This window comes from Rhinopithecus roxellana, chromosome 11 (assembly GCF_007565055.1).
Source record: "Rhinopithecus roxellana isolate Shanxi Qingling chromosome 11, ASM756505v1, whole genome shotgun sequence".
Classification (NCBI taxonomy): domain Eukaryota; kingdom Metazoa; phylum Chordata; class Mammalia; order Primates; family Cercopithecidae; genus Rhinopithecus; species Rhinopithecus roxellana.
Genome location: NC_044559.1, coordinates 24,034,916 through 24,051,716, shown reverse-complemented (window position 1 = coordinate 24,051,716; position 16,801 = coordinate 24,034,916). Strand labels below are relative to the sequence as shown.

Sequence of the window (16,801 nt, the reverse complement as noted above, 5' to 3'; positions counted from 1 at the left end):
ACAGAGTCGGCTCAATTGTGTAGACATAACATAGCATGCCATACCAGAAAATCATGTATATTTCCCTCATTTTCAATACTAATCATTTTGTTTCTTTTATCCCCCTTCTATAGACAAAACTTGCCAATGGCACTTCCAGTATGATTGTGCCCAAGCAACGGAAACTCTCGGCAAGCTATGAAAAGGAAAAGGAACTATGTGTCAAATACTTTGAGCAGTGGTCAGAGTCAGATCAAGTGGAATTTGTGGAACATCTTATATCCCAAATGTGTCATTACCAACATGGGCACATAAACTCATATCTTAAACCTATGTTGCAGAGAGATTTCATAACTGCTTTGCCAGGTATGTCTACAAGTGTTTGTAAACCATGAATTTGCTGTGATGATAACAGAACTAAATCTCCAGCTATATATCTGTCTTTAAAAGTCTTTATTGGCTTGATTTTTATAAATTAAGTTCCTTAACTGTACCTTTTGGTGTAAAGCTATTTTTTTTTTTTTTTTTTTTTGAGACAGAGTCTCGCTCTGTCGCCCAGGCTGGAGTGCAGTGGTGTGATCTCAGCTCACTGCAAGCTCCGCCTCCTGGGTTCACGCCATTCTCCTGCCTCAGTCTCCTGAGTAGCTAGGACTAGAGGTGCCCGCCACCACGCCCAGCTAATTTTTTGTGTTTTTAGTAGAGACGGGGTTTCACCATGTTAGCCAGGATGGTCTCGATCTCCTGACCTTGTGATCGTCCCACCTCGGCCTCCCAAAGTGCTAGGATTACAGGCATGAGCCACTGCACTCAGCCAGTATAAAGCTTTTGAAAAAACAAACTCTAGAAATAAAGACTCTTTTTTTTTTTTTTTTTTTTTGAGGCAGAGTCTCACTTTGTCGCCCAGGCTGGAGTGAGTGCAGTGGCGTGATCTCGGCTCATTGCAACCTCCGCCTCCCAGGTTCAAGCAATACTCCTGCCTCAGCCTCCCGAGTAGCTGGGACTACAGGCACCTGACACCATGCCTGGCTAATTTTTATATTTTTAGTAGAGGCGGGGTTTCACCATATTGGCCAGGCTGATCTTGAACTCTTGACCTCCAATGATTCACCTGCCTCGGCCTTCCAAAGTGCTGGGATTACAGGCATGAGCCACCGCACCCAGCCGAGACTCCTTTTATCCTATCTTCTTACTCATGCCCTTCTATTCAACCTATTTTTACCCATACATAGGTCCAAATAAAATCTTTTCTGAGGTGTTACCTAGTGTAAGATGTGTCTTTTATAATATTTAGTTTCAAGATATGTTTATGTACTTGGATTTGTATTTATATGAGAATATATCAACAGAATATTGAAATTCTACAGATGAATAAGAAACATTTTTAACTGAAGTTTTTAGAAAGAAGGATATCTCATAAGCCTCGTTGTGGTGTTACATAACTAAATACAAAATGATATGTAAAATCCTTTTTTTTAGGGTGCTGTGGTTTTTCTGAATGCTTAATTTTTAAAGGGCTTATTTTCCTGACATAGCATTCCCCCCAAATACTGACACCTAGAACACTTCCAAGGTGTCAGTGTTTGGGGGGAATGCTATGTCAGGAAAATAAGATTCTTGTGTATTCAAAGTTTTAAGAGGAAAAAATCATACCAATTTGAATGAATCTTATCTTAAATATCATATCTTGTTAGGGGAGGGGGTGTTGTTGTTTTCCAGTTATAGAAGTTACAGGAAACTTAGAAAATATTTAAAAACATTTCCTAGAACCCCAGCATTCAGAAAGAACTAGTGATTTGCTATATTATTAATATTTTGGCAGGTAGCCTTTCTGTTTTGTCTAAGTATGTGTTTTTATTTTCCTATAAAGCTTTGATCATAAATATTCTGTGACCATTTTTTCTGAATACATTCTCTTCATGTATTTTTCTGAATGTGTGTTCTCTTAAAACATACTTTTCAGTTGTTGCATAATATTCTTTACAATGGTTGAAGCACATATTATTTAACCCCTTTATTATTTAGGTAGTTTCAAATTTTTTCCTATTATAAACCATATGATGATGAATTTTTATACATTAATCTTGTGGGAATCCTACGGAAAAAAATACAGACATGGAATCGCTATATATTAAGGAATATGAACATTTTTAAAGGCTTTTAATACATGGTGCCAAACTATCCCCTGATAAAAATATACCAGCTCATAGCCTCCCAACTATTAATACTACTTTGTTTTATATTTGCTAATTATACCTTTTTAAAATTTTTGTTTTTCTGAACTAGGAATTTAAGTTGCTGTTTAAAACAAAAGAAATACCTATTTATATCTTAGGAATAACCCCTGTAAAAACTGAATTTTACCTATATCTTTTGTTAAATAGAATAGATTTTTGCCCCCTCTTTACTCATTGGATTTTGTTTTAGCCATAGGCAAACAGTTTTCTTTGTACAATCTGTGTGTACCTCATTACTTTGTTCTCCCCAATCACTGAGACATGTTACTATCTCAAGCTTATACCACTAAGAATTGAACAGGAGTTGATTAGACCTGTGTATCCTTTACCTAATATTGATCCCTGGTGTGTGTCCACTGACCACTCTATGAGGTATTAAATCATCAATCTAATGCTTTATGGCCATTTAAACTTACAAACCTATACCATCTGGCTATGTTTAGTAAACCAAACTACTTCAAAAAGTGCCTGTAGTCCATTAATGTAATGGGTTTGTTTGGAGTGTTAGGTGAAATTACTTCCAAAGACTTATTAAAGGTACGTGAAATGATCAGGAGCAATTTGATGGCACCCATGAAAAACACAGGACAGCATTTTGGAAATTTCTGATGGTGTAGAAAGTTTTAATATAAATCATACCATTACTGTATTTTACATAAAGAACTAGTTATTATACCTTTAATTGGCTTTTGTTCATGTTCCTTTAATAAGAATTGGGTAATGCACGTCTCCATCTGCTTATGCTTAAATACGAACATGTGATGCCAGCCAAACAAAATCCGTTTAATGCTTTCTTTCTCAAGTCTGCTGAAAAGTGTGACTGATATCCATACTATCTTTATATGATATGATTCAGGGGAAAGGCCCAAAATGAAATGCCATGTTCTCTTTCTTCTTAAGTTTGTGCCTACGGGAGTAAGAGTATGAAGGAATTCTTCTGAACTATTTAAGTCTATAGAAAACATCTGATATGTACTTTGTAAACAGAAATAACTTTGAATGTTTTTATCTCAATTGTGAATGTAGAACAGCAGGCAAAAGAAGTTTTTTTAGTGAGTTCATCCTATTTTATAGGATCTTTTCTTCTGAGACCTCAATACAGATTTGGGTGTTGGAGAACTTTAATTGGGAAGCCTTTCTGGTTTATACGCCCCAGGATCTATTCTCCACTGTTTTTCTCTGCACCTCCTACAAAATATTCTCTGAAATGCTAACCAAGTTATCTTTTGGTCTGGAATTTTTTTCATTTTTGCTCAACTGTCATTTAGGTTTTATAGCAGCAGCTACTCTCAAATATAGTTGGTGTTGTTGTTGTTTAATCTGAAATTAAACTCATTCTTGAACTTAAACATACATCTCTGTCTTTCTCTTGGGATATTTCCATGCCATTCTGTATTTCCTTCTTCTCTCCTTTCTGCATGCCCAAAATTCTATAACCCAGCACATTCTGACTTAGTGCCTCTCCCCCAGTACATTTAAAGGATATTTCTTTAACCGAACAGCTTTGGAACTGCAGCAGTAATAGAAACAGAATGAGAAATGGACCTAATATAGAGATTTGGGGGGGTCTGAATCATAGAGTTTGAGATGCCATCCATAGAACATCCCCTAGTGCTGAAATCCATATAGATAGATGTGAATTGTTTTCTGGAATCCTTTTTATTTTTAATGTCTTGGGGGGTTTGCTGGTTGTTAACTTTAACTTCCTTATCTAAAGGAAGATGGAAAATACTGTTCATTTCTGTAAATTATTGACACTCATTTTACCCAAGCCTCTGTTTGAAAAAGAAACCGGACCACACTAGGGACAATGATGTGCCTTCATAGCAGAACAAATGCTGTTCTGTTTTAAAGGACCTTTTGTAAAAAATCATTCACCACCCTCTGTGTTCTTTTTCTTTGCCTCCTCCCCCTACTGAAAGCTCGGGGTTTGGATCATATTGCTGAAAACATTCTGTCATACCTGGATGCCAAATCACTATGTGCTGCTGAACTTGTATGCAAGGAATGGTACCGAGTGACCTCTGATGGCATGCTGTGGAAGAAGCTCATCGAGAGAATGGTCAGGACAGATTCTCTGTGGAGAGGCCTGGCAGAACGAAGAGGGTGGTGAGCCTTTAACTTTTCTTACTATTACACAGCTTTAGGACCTGGCCATTCACAGTCACTGAAAGATTTTTGGGGAGCCAGTGGGACCACTTCTCATTTAATATGGTGATTTTGTTGATTTGCAGCTTAAAATGTAACAGAGAACAAGTGCTCATGTACTCAGCAGTTTTTCTTCTTACCTGTCACTCACAGAATGACATGATATTGTATTAATACTGCTTTGCAAAAAATAATGGAAAGTTTACCAGCCCTCCTGTTTAAAGCATTCTGTTATCTGGGCAGAAGTTGGTATCCTGCCGCTGGGTACAGTGGTTCACGCCTGTAATCCCAGCACTTTGGGAGGCCAAGGTGGGCAGATCACTTGAGGCCAGGAGTTTGAGACCAGCCTGGCCAACATGGCGAAACCCCGTCTCTACTAAAGATTCAAAATGTAGCCGAGTGTGGTGGCATACACCTGTAATCCCAGCTACTCTAGAGGCTGAGGCAGGAGAATCGCATGATCCCAGGCGGTGGACATTGCAGTGAGTGGAGATTGAGCCATTACACTCCAGCCTAGGTGACAGAGCGTGACTTTGTCTCAAAAAAAAAAAAAAAAAAAAAAGTTGGTATCCTCCAAAAGGACTGATGGGCAATTTATGAGCCAAATTCTATGAATCACATAGAAACCATCCAGTATAGCTTTCCCCTAAAATAATCCAAGACAAATGATTTTCTTTTCTTTCAGAAAATTTCTTGCCTTTATCTTATGCGTCTGGTGTTTTGTCACCTTTGTAATCAAAAATTATTTTTATGCCCAAGTGGAATAAGAACTCTAGCCATCAGAAAAAGTGAAAATGAAATTCGGTATAGATCATTGTTTCTTCTTAAGACTTCTGTTTTTCAAGATTTTCTGACTTAATTCCGAATTCCCCAAAGCATCATATAGTTAGCAGTCTAAGAGACCTCACTACTTTTTTTGTGGTTCTCTTAACAGTGCCATTTCATTAGAACTTCTGAAAGATATCTTTCCTTAAATAATTTTCTCTCAGAGTATGTCTCCAGAATGTCACTATAGGAAAGCTACGTAGTAATAAAGGTGACATTAAATATTCTCATTGACAGAAAACATTATAATAGGCATGTGTGTGCTTAGTGGTGTCCTTCCAAATTAATTTTATCAGTTGTTTATCTTGGATCATAAAGAGGAAAACAGTTAAAAATAGAGAACACTTGTAAAAGATAAATATTCATGGGCCAGCTTTCCTTCGAATTTTCATTAAATATATTTGGCTCTCTTTCTTTTTTTCTGTCTTTGAAATTTATTAACACATAGTAAATACAGTAACCTGTATTATACCAAATGCTTCAGAGGTTTTTATCATTCTGGCTATTAGGAAGACTGTTTAATTTTTCTCTCAAATTGAATTAAAGGAACAAAAAAACTAGGCAATTTTTAGGCTATGTAGCAAAGAATATTGTTGGCCAGGCAGGGTGGCTCACGCCTGTAATCCCAACAGTTTTGGAGGCCAAGGCAAGAGGATTGTTTGAGCCCAGGAGTTTGAGACCAGGCTGGGCAACATAGTGAGACCTCATCTCTACAAAAAAATTAAAAAATTAGCTGGGCCTGGTGGCACATGCCTGTAATCCCAGCTACTCAGGAGGCTGAGGCAGAAGGATGGCATCAGCCTGGGATGTTGAGGCTGCAGTGAGCTATGATCATGCCACTGTACTCCAGCCTGGGCAACAGAGCAAGACCCTGTCTCTTTCTCTGTCTCTCTCTCTCTCTCTCTCACACACACAGACACACATTACTACTTCTCAAATATGTTTTTTAATTCTCACTTATTTCACTACATAGAAAAATAGCAATCTTTTATAACTTACTTCATACTTTGAAAATAAACTCTTTAATAGTACAACAAAGCAAATAAAAATAGAGTTATATGGTACTCAGGGTCCATCATTTTGCTGAGTGCTGGGACCAGCCTTGGGGATACAGCAGGCAACTGTTTACATGGGAGAATTTTGGGGCAGCTGAGAAGATTTCTCTGTCCCTCAGAAAAAAAAAATGTCTTCTCCAAATAACTCCTGAAATTTCAATTAAGGGGATTCATTCCTTTAGCTATAAAGGTTCTGTTCCCTGTTAAAATACATTGTGTTCCCATTTGGACGGTAAATGACAGTAAACCTTCATCAGACATTGGGAGTTTGCTGAGTCCTTTTTTGAAGGCAGAAAAATCAAGAAGTAAGTAGGCAGTTCTTGGCAGATGGATATGAAAATGCCAAAGGTAGAAGGCTCCACAGGTTTGCTTGGGATTGGCACTAAATGGCAAGATCTGTTATGTTAGTTACAAAGAAAAAATGATCATTGAGAAGATGGCTTTTGAGCCTTTGTAAAGGGTAGGTGAAATAACCCAGGATCCAGCACTAATTACCACCTTTTTCCCCTATCTCTTTATCCACAGAAACCCATTCCCGCTCTTTTGAGTATCCTTCAGAGTTCTGACTATATCCCCTTGTCTTTGGGCACATTTATCCTCTTAATCCCATGATACACCCCATGAAATTCCAAGTATTTATACATCCCGTGTCGACTTCCTCCATTATTCCCTTGACTTTCTTGTTGCTGCTTCTATTTTTACATGTTGCCTTTATTCCTGTGTCAGTTGTCCTCCCTTTTTTAAAAAAAAATTTTACTCCATCAGTTTCTTATTTGCTTCTTTCAAATTGTCTTACCAAGCCTGATATGTCAATAAAGTCTTTCTGTGTTACACCTTTCCCCATATGCTAGCTTTGAAAGGTTCTTCCATTTCTACTAATCAAAAATAGTAAGTAAATACAGTTTTCTAATAAAGCTTTGTATCTCTTAAGTTTTAACTTGGTCTTTGATGTTGTATTTTATGTCTAGATGGATTTGACAGTCTTCCCCTGGGAATGAACTCTGTAGTTTTCTCTTTTGAATAATACTGAATATGCTCTCTGCTCAGTAATGGTAACTCTTAAAAGTATAATAAAAGACCACTTGGGAAAAGTCAATTTTCTTAATCAGCAGATCACATTTTATGATAACATTCTGAATTTAATATTTAACATTTATCATGTACTCACATTCTCGTAGGTACTAGGCATTTCACGTAGAAGTAGTCCCTGTTGTCAGAGATCTTCCATCATGAAAGGTTTTGACTTAAAACATAAAGACAGAAGCCAGTTTTCAATGCCTAGCCACCCCTTTCTGTAGCACTTTGATCTGAAGAAATTCAGGTACTTTACCAAGACATAGTAAATGCAGTGAGGTGGAAAACAAGATCAGAAGCTTATATGGGTTCTCTTTCCTTAGAATGCAGAGATAGTATCATTGTATAGGAAGAAAGTCTTGGAGTGCTAGAGATTAAAAGAAGACAGGAATCTCAGGAATGGTGGGCATTGAGAAACAAGTAGTTAAGAATGTGGGTGGGCTGAGGAATCAGACTTAAATAAATCTTCACATTCAAAATCTATTATTTGCCTGCAAAGTGTTTGTAGAATAATATTGTACAGAGAAATGTACCATTAATCCGGAATTCCTTCATAACACATCTTGTTTCCCCTTTTGTTTATGCTGGTGTATCATGTTTCATTAATCCCCATCTTTGTAAGTATTATTTTCACTTCTCTTTTTCAGATTTTCTTTTCTGTATTAATACAGAAGTTAGAGGCAGCTACCTTCCTGATAGGAAATTTTGTCAACTAATTTTCAAGGTGTATAATAGGGAGAGGGCAGGGGAGAAACACTCCTGGAGACACCAAACAATTAATTATATTGTAATGGAGCTATAGAGGGAGGAGTGGATGACTGGCCCAGAGAAAACATGATTTCTCTGGTGCCAGGATTACACTCAGAGGCATTTCTGCCTATCTCCACTTTGCAAGGCACAGTGCCAGTGAGAACAGCAGTTAGTACACCCATAGTGGGGTTTACTAGCTTCCACACCGTGTTTGGTGGGTTCTTAACTTCAGGATGAGGAATTAAATTTTTTACCCAGCAGGAAGTGATTGCCATTTACTGATTTTTTTTTGTAGCAAAGATCTAGCTTGGGATACGAGTATTCCAGAGATGTGCTGTCATAAGGAAGGAGATACTAACAAATGTTGCTCACTGGAATCAGGGAAGGCGGTTAAGTACATGTATGTATATACACAGCCAGGAACACACCTGTGAAAGTCAGTTTCATGCCTTAGACTTGATAGCACAGTGCTCTTAGGCATTTCTTTTTTTCTTCTTCCCTAGCTGCTGCTGGACACACCTGTGATCCTTTTGTTTTCTGTTGAAATGAACTGAATTGCTCCTTTCAAAACATAGTTGCACTGATTAGCAGCAGCCTGGATGACTGAGCAGCCACCTTACCCACACAGATAAAGACCTAGAAAAAGTGATCTCCATGCCAGAGGCATTGCTGCTGTATACAATGCTGGGGACCACTACACAGTAAAAGAAAAAAAAAAAAAATTATAGGGTGTGTGCTAGTTCAAAGGTAATACTTACCATTACTAACAAAATTTCCAAAAGATGAGGCCAGTGAATCTAAGCAGTAGTCTTAATAGACCAATAGATGAATTCTGATTATACATATTCCATTTGTTTACTGATATTATAATATTCCCAAAGGCTTGGTACTCCGATGTTCTACACTGGAAATAATGATGTTTTACCCAAAAGCAAATCAGTGTTGGTCAGATTCCTTAGAGCCCAGAAGGTTGCTCTTTGACATGGGACTCCTGAAATCAGGCTTACCTTTGCTCCTCCCTAGGCAGCTATGGAGAGTATATGGAATAGTAACTGTGAAAACACTTTGAAAATATATGAAGCTCCTTATAAATATATAATGTCGGCCGGGTGTGATGTTTCACGCTTGTAATTCCAGCACTTTGGGAGGACGAGCAGGCAGGTCATTTGAGGCCAGGAGTTTGAAACCAGCCTGACCAACATGGTGAAACCCCATCTCTACTAAAATACAAAAATTAGCCAGCGTGGTGGCAGATGCCTGTAATCGCAGCTGCTCAGGAGGCTGAGGCAGGAGAATCACTTGAACCCAGGAGGAGGAGGTTGCAGTGAGCCAACTCACGCCGCTGCACTCCAGCCTGGGCAACAGAGCAAGACTCTGTCTCAAAATATATATGTATATAAATATATAATGTCATGATTTTCATTGGGAAATATTTGTTATTTTTTTTAGGGGACAGTATTTATTCAAAAACAAACCTCCTGATGGGAATGCTCCTCCCAACTCTTTTTATAGAGCACTTTATCCTAAAATTATACAAGACATTGAGGTAAGAATCTATGTATTTTGGGGTATTTACCCAGTGGCACAGAATTATCAGCATTCTTCAGTCACAATATGGTTACAGCAAGCCCATTAAGGTTTATTGACATGAGTTGCAAATCAATCTCTTAGCTGGCTGTGGTGGCTCACGCCTGTAATCCCAGCACTTTTGGAAGCTGAGGTCAGGAGTTTGAGACCAGCCTGGCTAACATGGTGAGACCCCTTTCTCTACTAAAAATATAAAAATTAGCCAGGCATGGTGGCACACGCCTGTAATTCCAGCTACTCAGGAGCCTGAGGTAGAAGAATTGCTTGAACCTGGGAGGCACGAGTTGCAGTGAGCCGAGATCGTGCCACTGCACTCCAGCCTGAACGACAGAGTGAGACTCCATCAAAAAAAAAAGAAAAAAGAAAAAATCAGTCTCTTTACAGGCAAGTAGGGTAGGTAAAATAAATTGCTAGGCAAAATTTTAAAGCTTTAAAAAATTGTTTACTAATAGATATGTAGATGAGAGAGATAAAGAGATTGATCCCTTCATACAATAGCAGTGTGACTGGTAAACTTGTCCTCAAATATCTTCTGAATTGAACCTCCACAGAAGTTCATCAGTAGCAATGGCCATCACATATGTAAGAGCACTGAGTGTATAACCTCACATAGTTCATAGCTTTTCTCCTCTTGATGAGTAGTCTCTTCCCACCAGATTTATTATTTAATTGAACAAATTATAGGCAGGGGAGTTCTAGGAAACAAACTTTAATTACCTTGCAAAAGGGAAAATATTTTATAAATGTAGATAGTAGCCTTTTAAAGACATTTTTAAGTTTTCCCTAAGTTGTGTATATCCCATAGAGTAAACATTGAGCCTTTGATTGTCATTAAAGCCCAAAAAGAGTTTGATTCTAGGCGTTTCCTAACACTGCCACTTTCCCATTCCTTCTTCTCAGACAATAGAATCTAATTGGAGATGTGGAAGACATAGTTTACAGAGAATTCACTGCCGAAGTGAAACAAGCAAAGGAGTTTACTGTTTACAGTATGATGATCAGAAAATAGTAAGCGGCCTTCGAGACAACACAATCAAGGTGAGGTCTGTTCAGTTGTAGGAAGGTAGCGGAGGGAGCGAGGCTGACCACATTCATAGCACAGTCCAAAGCATAAACTCTAAGCATTATTTCTAGAAAGTAAGTGAAGATTTTAGATTGTTTCCAGTTCCAAAGCCACAATCATTTCCTTAAAGGACAGACATCTGCTTCCCCCCAGAATACTATACAAATGGGTAGTCCTAGGGTTAAATTCTCTTCCTGAAATGCACTGAAATGGGTTATTACTCTTTTGGCCCTCACATAATTATAGACTACCCTGTTCCTTAATGAAAAGGATAAAAGCTTGCGTAGTACTGAAGCTATATATATGTATATGTGGGTGTGTGTGTGTGCGCTTAGCTATACCTATAGGGACGAATGCTTTCCACACTACTCTGGGCTTTGATTATTTTGGGGGATCAAACACATAATAGGACCAACAAGTCTCCACAGCATCCCATCATCACATTGATCAAAAGGATCTTATTTGCCATCCTAGATCTGGGATAAAAACACATTGGAATGCAAGCGAATTCTCACAGGCCATACGGGTTCTGTCCTCTGTCTCCAGTATGATGAGAGAGTGATCATAACTGGATCATCGGATTCCACGGTCAGGTAGAAAATTTCAAATGCTCTTTTGAACTCTGAAACATCAGCTCTACTCTGTTCTTTGTCATAGATAGTAATTTTGTATATATCGGCACAGTTCTGAAACTAAAGAAGAATAAACCACCAGGTCCCCATCATTTCTGTCAGTCTAGAACTAGAAAACTTGATTTAGGGATGCTTGAGGTAAGTTTACATTTTCGCACATTTAAGAAACTACACATTCTGTATTAATTTGGAGGATCATCTATTACAGAAACTTTTCTTATCCTTATGGTAAACTTTGCATTCCTTACAAAAGCCATCTCATGAGGGAATGACATGAATGCAATGAAGCCTTCCTTTCAGGTAGTTTTAACTGTAGTGCAGGTCTGTATTATCTCCTTTGAAACATGTACAGGTGAGCTGTGCTCTCTTTGCCAGCCCCTCCCCTGCCATCCCTGCAGTTTTTAATTGCGAGCTTCACTCAGGGAGGGGCCCTCAATTTCCAGAGGCATTAGTGATTTGATGACATAGCCATTATACTGCTGGAGTCTGGGATAGCTTGAGTTCTGGGTACCAGCAGCACTGCTGGGAACCTCTGTTAGGAATTTTGCCTTAAGCTAAAGGATTTAGCAAACATAATGCTTCAAAAGTAACTTTAAAAAAAAATAGACCTAGGAAAAAAGCAGTTAACTGCATTGTTAGATACTCTAAAGTTAAATGTTTACCTTTCCAAGTTACCCTCTGTGAATAGAAAAGACTGTTCCTGTTTTTTGTCTTTTGACTTAAAGGCATAGCAAACTCGTCCTTGTAGTTACTGACATTTAACATTTATTGGTGCTTGTGGAGCGAGTGCCCCACAGAATCTGAAACACTGTAGATGCTAACATCATTTATAAAGAAAAAATGATATTCTATAAAAGGGGGCTAAACTGGAAAAAGGAAATAACATGTTATAAAACCCAAAGTAAATAAACAAAAATAGAATAATCAAAATATATCATCACACAAAATTCTCAAGCTATCCCAGGACCCCACACTCTGCTGTGAAGCCCATATTTACAATGCAGGGGCTGTTTTAAACCTCTGCCTACTTCAAAACACAGAAATGGGGGCTTAGAATTAGAGTTGTGGTTATCTTGGCCTTTGACCTTTATGATAAAACCTGAGATCCAGGGTAATCAAACTCAAATTCACATTACTAAGTATGTGACAGAAGCATCTTAGCCTGTGTCATTTCTGGCTCCTGAGGGCTATCATTGGGATGGGCACTAATGCTACTGTTATTAATCAGATTCCCCATTTAAAATGTATCTTACTAATGGTATCCAATTGAATGTCAGAAGTTTTACAGTCTGGGCCAAATTATTAGGTAACAGTGGCTGCCACCTCATCCTTGCCCTCCATAACGTGCCCATATTTCAAGCAGTATGTCTTAAGGACACACTGGCAGCATCCCATTCCCTTCCTTCTCCCACTCTCCCGGTCTGGCACTCTCTCTAAATATAAGGGGTGGAAGGGCGCATGATGGTCAAATATAGGTAACAGATTGTAGCTTGAGTACCATCTAAATCTCATCTGTCGCTTCCAGAGTGTGGGATGTAAATACAGGTGAAATGCTAAACACGTTGATTCACCATTGTGAAGCAGTTCTGCACTTGCGTTTCAATAATGGCATGATGGTGACCTGCTCCAAAGATCGTTCCATTGCTGTATGGGATATGGCCTCCCCAACTGACATTACCCTCCGGAGGGTGCTGGTCGGACACCGAGCTGCTGTCAATGTTGTAGACTTTGATGACAAGTACATCGTTTCTGCATCTGGGGATAGAACTATAAAGGTAATATGGCATTTTTCAGTAAGTTTCCAACTTAGAATCAGGGAATTCATATGAAAATTTGATCAAGGGCAATTTCATATTTAAACATTGGTGCAGAAAAATGTAATATTTAATTCAGAGACTATTCTACAAGTGAAAAGGTAATAAGTGAGACGTTGTGTGACAATTTGGCCGAGGTATTTTATTCCTATAAATAATCGTGAGTGTGAGAAGAGACTAACCCTAGAAGAGTAAATCAATTTGAGGAATTCTCATGTGATAACAGCCAACTGCAAATTAGCCTCTGTTACCATGAATTTAAATTGTCCTTTGTTTTATTTGTTTGAGAAGTTGACTTCCCTCTAATGGTTCAGTCCTGTTTTCTGCTTCCCTAAGACTCCAGTTGCCATAGATTTTATCAGTAAAAGCACCAAATCAACTGCTCAATGCCATTTTCTTTTTCAGGTATGGAACACAAGTACTTGTGAATTTGTAAGGACCTTAAATGGACACAAACGAGGCATTGCCTGTTTGCAGTACAGGGACAGGCTGGTAGTAAGTGGCTCATCTGACAACACTATCAGGTGAGCACCTAGTACCTTGTATCATAAGGGATCGATATTATGCTCCCATTCATTACTAATGCACAGATCATACAAGTCTGTAATTTTGTTATGTTTATAATCAACTGTGTTTCCTTTCTGTAGCTTCTAACAGGTTAGAAGTTTGCCCCAAGCAGAGAAGCAGCACAGCAAAGCCTTTTGTTGGCCTTCTTTTTAAATTTCTCCTGTCTACAGTTGAAAAGTGCTGATAAACAGCTAAAAGCCTTTTCTTTGCCATTGTTTTCAAGAAATGAAAAGATTTGTTTCCTTACTAGAAATTATGTAATTTTTGTCTTAGCATTACATAATTGGCCAGAGAGTTACCTGTATTTGAAATTATGAAGGTTTCACAGTTGGAAGCCCTTTTTGGGGTTTTCCCTTCACAAAGATGAATGACATAGACATGATTAGAATTTGGAAGATTTATCCATCATCACCCTTCAGTGAAGTACTAAAAGGATGAAAAGGCCATTAAAAAAACAACAGAGCTACTGTTTGTTATATCTAAGGAAATTATTCCTAGAAATCACTTGAATTGCTCTGAAAACATACAGTTTTTTTAATTAATACACAAAAGTTTTTGAGATTTGCATTTCCATTCTCTGAGAAGAACTGTCCTGGACAGTGGTGAAAGAAGTGTCCACCATGGCAGAGGGGGAGGTGTTTTGTGAGAACAGGACATCACTGATAATCTGTATCTCATTCAGTTTGATGACTTCAGGAAACTACTTTCTTAGCTCGGTCATTTCCTTCTCAGGCAGCTGTGTACGTTGAATTCGTTTTTATGCCTGGAAGAACCTGTTTACAGAATTATATAAAGCACTGTGCTTTGAAAATACATTTTATGTTTGAACTTAAACCTACATTTTTCTGTGTGAGTTATATAGCAGAAAGGAAATAAATTACATTGAAAGCAATACATATCTGTGTGGGTGGTGATTAATTTTATTTTGTGAATTTTTAGAAGGCATATAAAGTGTATTATAACATTTCAGGCTTAGAAAAGAATATGTGAAAATTCACTTGACTCAATTTTCTCTTCCAGATTATGGGACATAGAATGTGGTGCATGTTTACGAGTGTTAGAAGGCCATGAGGAATTGGTGCGTTGTATTCGATTTGATAACAAGAGGATAGTCAGTGGGGCCTATGATGGGTGAGTGTGCTAACAGAGTGTAAAAAGAGAAAATCTACATCTTAATCCTTCCTTATGTTTATGGTGTTAAACATTACCATTCCTTGTTTCTAAAAGCTTATAGATTTTACACAAAGTGATACCATATTTCTTTAATCTGTATATTTACCTCTCCTTGGTTTAGTGTCCTGAAATATTCTTTCCAGTCATTTTATTATACTTGTTTGCACATGGTTGCCATTCATATTTTGGTTATTTGGTTATGTATTTGACTGTTTTGCCCTGTAAAGCAAAACAAGAAAAACGCAGTGTTAACAGGCTACCCATGTAAAATGGTAACCTGTTAACAAAACAGAAACACTAGAGGGCAGTATTTGGGGACTTAGTGTGGTAAGATCTCGAATTTTGATCTCTTGGATTTTTTATCTCTTTTAGTAATTTTTAAAAGTACAGTTCTCTTGTCATCACTTGTCATCCTAGCATTTCATTTATGAGTTTAGTCATCTTTATTTTCTTCTAATTTCTAGTGGTTTATGGACTCCATTAATGTGAATGGACCCCACGTCCACCAGTCCTAAACACAGAGTAAATTCAAACAAAAGTAGGCTGGGCACAGTGGCTTGTGCATGTAATCCCAACACTTTGGGAGACCGAGACAGGCGGATCACTTGAGGTCAGGAGTTCAAGACCAGTCTGGCCAACATGGCAAAACCCAGTCTCTACTAAAAGTACAAAAATTAGCCAAGTGTGGTTGCAGGCGCCTGTAATCTCAGCTACTCAGGAGACTGAGGCAGGAGAATTGCTTGAACCAGGGAGGCAGAGGTTGCAGTGAACCAAGATTGCACCACTGCACTCCAGCCTGGGCGATAGAGCAAGACTCCGTCTCAAAAAAAAAAGAGTTATTCACCTACGAAGGACTCCTTATCGTTTCTTTTTGTCAAACTGCCTGATTTTGGGGGTGAAGGGTAGAAGGCTACAGTTCAAATATTGGCAACTTTTTAAATATCAGAAACTGACAACATTATTTTAGTTCATGAGCTAACTATACTGATAAATGAATTAGCCAATGCAAGCAGCAAGAACCTGCTCACTTCTTCTGCTTTGGGTCAGCCATCACTGTTACAACCTTGGGAAATTGTTCAGAGTGTGGTGACATGTTCCAGCTTGGTCAAGACAATATTTTCTTACTGCCCTGGCTTTGATCTGTACCCACCTGTCTTGAAATTTTTCTGTTATGTACCTTGAGGAAACATGGCCTATAAAAGATTTTTGGAAGAGCTACACTTACTTAAATCAAAAGATGAGGGCTTACTTATATAAACTCCATTGCTCTTACATGGACCCCAGTCCCTCAGTACATGTGACCTGGGCCACTCTTAGAAGTGACCAGGAAGAGGATGCCTCAGAGTTGTAGATTTCTAGGTCTATGTAATATCATTAAGAGGTCTAATGTACAAGATCTCCTCTTGATCCCAAAGTGTGGTTTAACTTTACTATTAAATGTCTTCAGTTTGGTTAAAGCTAGCCTGTTTCTCATTTGTAGGTTAATCACGTACATTTCAACTATACTCACCATCCATATTTATTGCCATGAATTTCTGCTGTTCTTCCCTGTGTTCTCTTACTTTTGCTTTTAACTAGCATTTTTGTCCCCTTTTTGATCTTTAGAAAAATTAAAGTGTGGGATCTTGTGGCTGCTTTGGACCCCCGTGCTCCTGCAGGGACACTCTGTCTACGGACCCTTGTGGTAAGAGCCTTACTGTTTAGAGAGCATTGGAGAGCAGGTGGGGGAAGAAATTAAACATTGATGTGCTGTGGAATATGGATTTGAATTTAATAGTTACAACCTCACAAAACCTACAACTAAGTGGTAAGGCAACCAGTACATGACAATAAAATATGTTTATATAATTCCTTTCATCCAAAAATGCTTTAGAGACTATATATGGAGAGAAATGTGGCA

At 38.2% G+C, this 16,801-nt stretch overlaps 1 protein-coding gene across 2 annotated transcripts in view; it reads left to right on the top strand.

The window, feature by feature from the left end:
- BTRC (beta-transducin repeat containing E3 ubiquitin protein ligase) overlaps positions 1-16,801 on the top strand; it is a 202,300-nt gene that overhangs the window by 164,523 nt on the left and 20,976 nt on the right. For both annotated transcript variants that reach the window (XM_010356122.2, XM_010356124.2), the window contains 9 exons: positions 114-345; positions 4,136-4,322; positions 9,515-9,611; positions 10,553-10,690; positions 11,190-11,308; positions 12,873-13,122; positions 13,567-13,685; positions 14,749-14,859; positions 16,507-16,585. In XM_010356122.2, coding sequence (XP_010354424.1) covers positions 114-345; positions 4,136-4,322; positions 9,515-9,611; positions 10,553-10,690; positions 11,190-11,308; positions 12,873-13,122; positions 13,567-13,685; positions 14,749-14,859; positions 16,507-16,585 — 1,332 coding nt within the window. The remainder of the gene's footprint in view (positions 1-113; positions 346-4,135; positions 4,323-9,514; positions 9,612-10,552; positions 10,691-11,189; positions 11,309-12,872; positions 13,123-13,566; positions 13,686-14,748; positions 14,860-16,506; positions 16,586-16,801) is intronic.